A 9010-nucleotide genomic window follows, 5' to 3' on the forward strand; every position below is an offset into this window, starting at 1 on the left:
GCCCACTCCCTTGTCCCCCGCGTCTGGATCCTCCTCGGATCGCACGCCCACCAGTGCCAACTCCCCGCCCGGTCCTGCCGCATCCCCATCGGATCACGCGCCCACTCCCGCGCCAGGCTCGCCCGTTCCCAACGCCTTGCCTGTCGCTTCGTTCGGTCCCACCAAATCATCCTCGAGCCGCTCGCCACCCAGTACGCCACCGCCACCTCTTCCACCCCATGCACTCCCGATACAGCCACCCAACAACGCACACCGCATGACCACACGTGCCAAAATAGGGTTCTTAATTCCCAAACGGCTCTTTCTTGCCGACGCCTCTTCCACCATCCCCCCCCATTCCTCCCACGTATAAATTCGCTCTCAAGGATCCCCATTGGCGTCAAGCAATGTTAGATGAGTTTAATGCATTAATGAACAGCTTTACTTGGTCTTTGGTGCCTAAGCCTGTAGGTGCGAATGTGGTCATGGGCAAGTGGATTTTTCGGCACAAGTTCAACACGGACGGGTCTTTGGCACGGTACAAGGCACGGTGGGTTGTTCGTGGCTTCACCCAACAAGTGGGTGTGGACTATGATGAAACATTCAGTCCGGTGGTCAAGCCAGCAACTATTCGGGTGGTCTTGAGTCTTGCCACCTCTCATTCATGGCCCATCCATCAGCTTGACGTCAAGAATGCTTTTCTCCATGGTGAGCTCAATGAGACTGTGTATTGCTCGCAACCGGCTGGGTTTGTGGACTCCTCCAAGCCGTACCATGTGTGTCTTCTCCACAAGTCACTCTATGGTCTCAAACAAGCTCCCCGGACGTGGTTCTTGCGCTTCCAAGCCTTCCTCTTATCTCTTGGGTTTCGGGCATCCAAGAGTGACACCTCCCTATTCATCCTACACCATGGTAACTCCCTTGCATATCTCCTTGTATATGTAGATGACATTATCCTCACCGCGAGCTCACCTCACACACTCGCCCATGTCATCGACTCTCTCAAACGGGAGTTTGCCATGACTGACCTTGGCACATTGCACCATTTCCTCGGCATCAATGTCACCACCAACCAATCCGGCCTCTTCCTATGCCAACAACGGTACACACTAGAGCTTCTTGAACGCGCCAACATGATCAATTGTAAGCCCGTTTCCACACCGGTTGACACGAGCTCTAAACTATCCTCCCACGAAGGCCATCTCCTCTCCAATCCCACTCACTATCGTAGCATCACCGACGCACTACAATACCTCACCCTCACGCGCCCCGACATCACATGTGTTGTCCAACAAGCTTGCTTATTCATGCATGCCCCTCGCGACATACACATGCAGCTTGTGAAGCGCATTCTACGATACTTACAGGGCACCTCCCATTATGGCCTTCAGCTTTTTCGTTCTCCCTCACGGGATCTCATTGCCTACACCGATGACGATTGGGCAGGGTGTCCGGACACGCGCAAGTCCACCTCCGGTTTTTGTGTGTTCCTTGGAGCAAATCTCATCTCATGGTCATCAAAGAGGCAGCCCACCATCTCACGATCCAGTGCCGAGGCTGAATATCGTGGTGTTGCCAATTGTGTGGCTGAATCTTGTTGGCTCCGGCAACTTCTCCATGAGCTCAAGGTTCCACCCACACGTGCCACCGTGGTGTATTGTGACAACATCAGTGCTTCTTACCTTGCGAGCAATCCGGTTCAGCATCAACAGACCAAGCACATTGAGATTGATCTACACTTTGTTCGGGATCGCGTTGCTCTTGGCGAAGTACGAGTCTTGCATGTGCCATCCAGCTCCCAATATGCCGACATCTTCACCAAGGGTCTGCCTTCGCCGTTGTTCACCGACTTTCGATCCAGCCTGAACATCCTTCTTAATGGAGTTCCGGCTGAGGGGGGTGTTAAGTTGTATATTTTTGTACCACTTGTAACATTAACTGAACGATCCTAGATTGTAGGATCTAAGGGCCCGCGTGCCATATCTCTAGGAACTTTCTCTCCCTATGTATACTCGGTGGTGTAAACAGAATCAATCAAGAAAATCACTTTCCAACTGACGTCAACGCCCGGCACTGCGCCTGCGTCGCGGTGGCCGTCGCCGGCTATGAACATCCGTGCAATATGGGTTGCCAAAAGTGATGTTGAATTCCCTATGACGCTTCTTAGTTATGCTAGAATTGCTACTCTACGGTTGATGCTCAGTTGCTTACGATGCTGCTTAACTATACCGGAATTGCTACTCAATGGTCGATGCTCAGTTGATTAATGCTGCTTACTATACCGGAATTGCTAGTTCATTGCCGATTGCAAACATTGACTTTGCGGAAACATTGAACATTTTTCAAAATCAATATATAATGGATTCGAGCGTTTAGTTCTTTTTCAGCCCTGGTTTTCCTTTAGTACTAATGATAGATTTCATTTACCATCCATGTGTTGTCAAGCCATGTTTGATCTATATATGACCGTCACACGTTGAGCCAAGCAAGTTTGATCAAGCTAAGCTCACGCTAGGTTCACAGCCATGAGGCCATACCGCAAGCTCAAGTGAGGCCATAATCCCAGCTCGGCAGATTGACACCTACTAAGAATCAACAAAACATCAGTATCCATTTATACATGATGTGCAGTCACCATACTGAATCTTACTGATGACATATGTTTATCCATTAACCCTAAAAACTGCCAGCATTGCAATGCTTTTATTAACTGCCGGTCGCACTGCAATCTCGTGAACAAAGAGGTCCAAATCTGGCACCTTACAGCAGCCGTCGGGCACCAAACAAACACATCTCAACATTAGGAGACCAACTCATCTGTTGAGACTCGGAACCTCGAAGAGGAACAACTCGTATTAAAACAAAGCAGTGCAAGCCTAAGTTAAGTAAAACCTCCAGGTTGACATACCACCAGGAGCGGCCCATGGAACACAGCAGCAAGTTTCTCTTTGAGATGCCACTTGCTGCTGCATAGGTTCGTTCTACATAGAGTACACACAGGTCTACCTATCCTCTCCTCTGCATATTCATCAGCCATCTTGGACCCAGAGTCTCACAGTCTTGTCATTATCAAGGCTGCCAGAAGCAATTTTGTTCTCTGTTGGATGACATGACACCGAGATGACAGCGTCGGTATGGCCTTCCATTTTCTGAAGAATGTTTTTCCCTTGGAGGTCCCATATGTATATGCATTTATCTTCCGACCCACTAACAATGTACTTCCCGTTCGTGACGGAAAACGCAGACTGGATGCAGTATGCTCTGTTCACATGTCCACTATATACCTTCAAGAACTTGCCAGTAGCATAGTTGCATAGTTTCTGCAAAGGAAGGTGGGAGGCACTTAGTAAGCACATTTCTAGTAAACATGGAGTTTCGAAAAGATAGGCCCAACAACGTTTAAACAATGGTGATTGCTAGCATATTGTTTCCATTTAAAGAAAAAATGCAAATAATAGTTTTGAGAAGCAATTTGCAACAATGTTTAGTTGCAAGTCATGGCGCATCCTGAGATTTAAAAGTCGGTCACAGAAAACTGGCAATCTTTATGGTAAAATGTAATAGCCATAGGCATGAGAGGCCTCCTTGAGAAATGTAGCAAACACCCATTTGATCCTCGACTGTGTGGTGGCATACGAGGTGTGGACTTTGATGCTCAATAGCTGGGGCAAGCCCGAGAGGCCGAGACCCAAGTGGATCCCAGACCACAAGGCTGACATCATTGAATGGTGGTCTGGTAAAGTGGTTGGCTTGCGGAACCTATGCACGACCATTATCCTCACCGTCTGTCCCTCAAAAGAAAATTATCCTCACCTTCTGGATGATTTGGCTCCATCGAAACGATGTGTTGTTCAATGGCCGTCGATCTTCCATGAGGGCCCGGGTGCACTCAACTCGCTTGGAAGGAGCTCAATGGAGCAAAGCTGGATTGCTCTGTGGGGATGCTTATGGCTGCCAGATTGAGGCACCGGCATGTGGTTGTTCAGGTTTGCAGCTAACCTAGGGTTAGCAATGCTGCCGAACCTCTATTGGTGTTGTATCGTCCTCTTAACCCTCCTCTTCTATGTTATTGATACACCTTCCAAGATGTATCTATACAAAAATTTAACATTCTCAAACATCAGGTGTGCCAGTTGGACTGTAGGGCTTACAGCATTCATAAGAAATTGTATGTAATGATGTGTGACACTTTGAATTTGGAAGAAGGTTCAGTTAAAAAAAAAATTGGAAGAAGGTGGAGACCAATGGTAACAGTAAGTCTGCGAAGAAGTTGGACAAGAAGTTATAAAGAAGAGACAGCAAAGCTTGGAAATAAAGTCGTGCAGATTGTGTGGAGTTCACACCAAGTCATGTTGTAGGAGACGGGGAAAAGATTCCAACAGCATGAACATATGACATGCCTATTGCAATTTGCAACAGCCAAATCATCCTTGTGGCATGACAAAGATGAATGAGAAGTTGCTGACAGTGTACAGGCTCATCACAATATGGAGATTGCAAACATAACAAGAACATGGGGTTTGGCATGAAGTTAGTAGATAAGTGTAAATAAACTCATGTAACTTGAAACATATAGAGCCCCAGCTCCTCAATTCTATTCAGACATGTAAGTTGAAAACATGGGCTTACCACAATGCCCCAAAAGAATGGAAACTTGATCGTTTGGTAAACCATACTTCTGTTGGTGCAAAAGTAGCAACTATGTGAGAACCAAACGTGCTAAAATCACCTTCAGAGACAGTTAAATGGACGAGCACCATTTGGCCGAAGAGCCTAAATGTGCAATGAGCGCTGTTATTTTGAACTTCAGAGATCGAAATTTGAATTGAGATGGAGTTTTATAATTTCATCCACTGCCAAGTGTGATACTATATTTTTCATTTGAATTCCATATCAGGTGAGCGGTTCTGATATTGTGCATATAACTTTGAAGGGAATAATGACTTCAAACCCACAGCCTCAGATACAATATCCTTGTCAACATGTGGGTGGACCTATTCGAGGAAAAAAAACATGTGGGTGGACCCTTGAACTGAATTTTAAGAACTGAGCAGGGTTTTCATTCACTGTCAAGTTGAGGTAAGTTGCAACCGAAAATTGGACTAGAACCTAGCTAAAGCCTGCAATCAATCACTGTACCAAGATCAAAATATATCGAAGTGACCTTGACATCAAAGAACAATGAATATTATCTGAACTAGTGCTGCGCGATGAGCTAAAATTGTGTGATTTGTACACCATCCAACAAACTGAAAGTGGTTTGCGCTCAACACTAACTAAGGCCTAAGAGGCTTACACATGAGCCTCAACAGCGTGATGGTTAAATGATACTCCCTCCGTTCCTAAATGTAAGTCTTTGTAGAGATTCCACTAGGTGGACTACATACGGAGCAAAATGAATGAATCCACACTTAAAATGCATCTATATACATCCGTATGTAGTTCATAGTAAAATCTCTACAAAGACTTATATTTAGGAACGGAGGGAGTACTTATGAAATAGCAGTCAATTGGTCATACCAGTGAGTCATCGAGCGTAGCGACGAGGATGAACTTGCCATTCGGTGAGAACATTGAGCAGGAAACCGCTGGCTTCTTGTCGTCAATGACTGTCTTGAGACAAGAGCCAGTTCCCGCATCCCAAATCTTGCAGCTCCCATCATGGCTCCCTGACACAATGATCGATCCGTCCCGGATGAAGTGGACGGAGGTGACGGGCTCAGAGTGCGCGTCGATGGTGCGGATGCAGCGGCCGCTGCTGACGTCCCAGATGCGCACGGTGCAGTCGAACCCCCCCGAGGCGACCTGGGAGCTGGTCTGCGGATTGAAGTTGGCACTGAAGACGAAGTTTGTGTGGCCCTTGAGCACGCGGATGCAGCGATCGGCGTTGGGGTCGGCGGGCTTGGGGCCGGAGAGGATGGATCGGATGTCCCAGATGCGGAGGGTGCGGTCGTCGGACGCGGAGCAGAGGTAATTCGAGTCCGTGCTCCAGGACAGGTCGGAGACGCCCTGGGTGTGGCCGCGCAGGTTGGCGATGACGGCGAGCGAGGACGGGGAGAGGAGGGCGACCGTGCCGTCGAGGGAGGCCGTCGCTAGGAGGCGCCCGCAGGGGGAGAACCGCACGCAGGAGATGGCGCGGGCGTGCGGGGTCGCCGCGCGCACCTGCCGGTATGGCCGGTACGGCGGCGCCGCCGGTGGCGGCTGCTGCTGCGTCGCCGAAGACATGGTCGGGGGGATTGGGAAAGGGGGAAAATGGCCAAGACCCGATGCTCTGTCCCAACTGGAGTGGCAAGTGACCGTTTGTCCCTCAGCTATCGAGAAAAAAAAAGTGATATGTTGGCAAAAAAAATTCATTCGAAAATCGGCTAGTAGATTGGTCCTGGATTGCCAAACCTCTGAATTTGGAGCTTTGAGTCTAAATAAATGCTGGTATCGCTAAACCCTTACCCAAAACAAAAGTGGTTTCGAGCTAATGTTACGTCGCTGAAAAAGTAACCATGTCGATGTAATGGCATCTCTCAACTGGACAGAAATTGTTGGTAAGCATGAAATAAATTCAAAAAAAATGCGAGCACCCATGCTAAGCATATCACTCAAACCTAGGTGGATTGATTCCATCACAAAGACTTCAACTATCTAAGAACTCGGTTCGCTCGATTGTTTGGATCATATAGAAAAGACCTAAAACAAAGAGATTAGCTAAGTTAGAGGTGATATAGCTTCTTGAGCTGCTTGTAAGATTGGGGAAACCACACGTTGTGGTGCCTTGTATTGATCAATATATAGAGATTACAAGGCAGAGTTCGTATCGTACAATATACGTACACCTATACAAGAACTACACATATACAACTGTATATCTATACACAGAATACGGTTATATATTCTAACACCCTCCCTCAGTCGTAAACGGGCGTCCACGAATGTTAAGACTGTCCCGAAAATCCAAGAAGAGAGGGGATGGCAATCCTTTGGTGAAAATGTCCGCAAATTGTGAAGAACTCGGAACGTGAAGAACCCGGACCTCGCCTGTGGTGACACGGTCGCGCACAAAGTGCAAATCGATCTCCACATGCTTGGTGCGCTGATGATGAACGGGATTCTGTGTCATGTAAACAGAGCTCACATTATCACAAAACACCACAGTGGCACCAGTCACCGGTCGATGAAGCTCCTGAAAAAGCTGCCGTAACCAACATGTTTCAGCCACGACATTTGCAACTGCCCTGTATTCGGCCTCGGCGCTGGACCGAGAGACCGTGTGCTGCCGCTTAGCAGACCACGACACCAGGTTATTGCCAAGGAAGACACAATAACCTGAGGTAGACCGGCGAGTGTCAGGGCAACCTGCCCAATCAGCGTCAGAGTAGGCCAGCAATTTGTTGGAGCTGCGTCGAAACAAAGTGAGGCCATGGCCGGTGGTGCCGCGGATATAGCGAAGCACACACTTCACAAGTAGCAAATGATTAGCCCGAGGATCATGCATATGAAGACAAATCTGCTGCACAGCATAAGAGATATCCGGCCGAGTGAACGTGAGGTACTGAAGACCGCCTGCAATACTACGATACTCGGTGGGATCTGCAACGGGATCGCTGGACTTGGCTGAAAGTTTGGAGGTAGTATCAACTGGAGTAGAGATGGGTTTGCACTGCAACATGCCAGCTCTGTCAAGAAGATCCAATGCATACTTCTCCTGTGAGAGGAACAGACTGTCCTTGCTGCGGGTGACAGAGATGCCCAGAAAATAATGAAGATCGCCCATATCCGTCATACTGAATTCGGTACGAAGAGTGGCAATCAAACTGTGCAACAATGTCGAGGATGATGCAGTCAGGATAATGTCATCCACATAGAGCAGGAGATAGGCCATGTCAGCACCACGCCGATAAACGAACAGCGAGCTGTCAGACTTGGAGCCAATGAAACCAGCCGATGCAATGAACGAGGCAAACCGCTGAAACCATGCACGAGGCGCCTGTTTCAAACCATAGAGTGATTTGTTGAGACGACAAACCTTGTCAGGGAAACGAGGATCAGTGAACCCAGAAGGCTGGCCAGCATAAACAATCTCGATGAGAGTTCCATTGAGGAATGCATTCTTGACATCAAGTTGGTGGATGGACCAGTCACTGGAGAGAGCAATAGAGAGCACCGTACGAATAGTGGCTGGCTTGACGACCGGGCTGAAAGTTTCATCAAAATCGATACCTTCGCGCTGAGTAAATCCACGAAGCACCCAACGAGCCTTGTAGCGATCCAAAGAACCATCAGACTTCATCTTGTGACGGTAGATCCACTTACCAGTAACAATATTAGCATTGCGAGGTGGATCAACGAGGTCCCAAGTGTTGTTGGAGAGAAGAGCACCATACTCCTCAACCATAGCGGAATGCCAATTAGGATCCTTGAGAGCACCACGATATGTCTTCGGTATGGGAGATAAACCCTCAACATGAAGATCAAATATCTTTTTGGGCTTCACAATGCCCTGTTTAGCACGAGTGGCCATGGCATGAGATGGAGGCGGTGGAGGGGCCCGCGGCCGGCGGGTCCGGGGTGGATCCGCAGCTACAAGAGCTGGTGACGGCGTTGCCGGTGGTGACACGGCTGTAGTAGGAGAAGGACTCCCAGCAGGGTCGCCATCAGAGCTCCCATCAGGGCTCTCGGCAGTGGCCCGGGACCCAGGCGACCGGGGCGAGGTCGGTGGCGGCGACCTAGGCGAAGTCGGTGGCGGCGACCGTGGAAAGGACCGTGGCGACGGTGATGGCGACCATGGCGGCGACGGTGTAGTCGCATCCGGGGTCACCGTGCCTGGCACGGTGAATGGCATCGACGAAACCGGCTGCTCAGCTCCCTGCAAAAAATCATAAGTGTGCAGGGAAGGAGTAGGAGTTGACGAAGATGTAGGGAAGGCGAAGGGAAAGGTGGACTCATCGAACACTACATGACGAGAGACGATGATCTTTTGGGTTGAACGATCAAGGCAACGATAGCCATGATGCCGTGATGGGTACCCTAGAAACACGCA

At 48.9% G+C, this 9010-nt stretch overlaps 1 protein-coding gene across 1 annotated transcript; it reads right to left on the reverse strand.

Moving 5' to 3' along the window:
• Positions 1-2629: 2629 nt before the first annotated feature.
• LOC119363248 (COMPASS-like H3K4 histone methylase component WDR5B) lies at positions 2630-6246 on the reverse strand. Its single transcript, XM_037628561.1, has 2 exons — positions 5500-6246; positions 2630-3299 (listed from the first exon to the last, which is right to left on the reverse strand). The coding sequence occupies exons 1-2, from the start codon at positions 6202-6204 to the stop codon at positions 3009-3011; spliced, it is 996 nt and encodes a 331-aa protein (XP_037484458.1). The 5' UTR covers positions 6205-6246; the 3' UTR covers positions 2630-3008.
• Between the last annotated feature and the right edge of the window lie 2764 nt (positions 6247-9010).

This window comes from Triticum dicoccoides, chromosome 2B (assembly GCF_002162155.2).
Source record: "Triticum dicoccoides isolate Atlit2015 ecotype Zavitan chromosome 2B, WEW_v2.0, whole genome shotgun sequence".
Classification (NCBI taxonomy): Eukaryota; Viridiplantae; Streptophyta; class Magnoliopsida; order Poales; family Poaceae; genus Triticum; species Triticum dicoccoides.

What these genes read in the sequence shown, in the direction of transcription:
- LOC119363248 (XM_037628561.1), bottom strand. Translation starts at nt 6,204, where the DNA reads ATGTCTTCGGCGACGCAGCAGCAGCCGCCACCGGCGGCGCCGCCGTAC. An exon ending in CTACGCTCGATGACTCACTG is followed by an intron (nt 3,300 to 5,499) that starts GTATGACCAATT and finishes CTTCCTTTGCAG; the next exon opens with AAACTATGCAACTATGCTAC.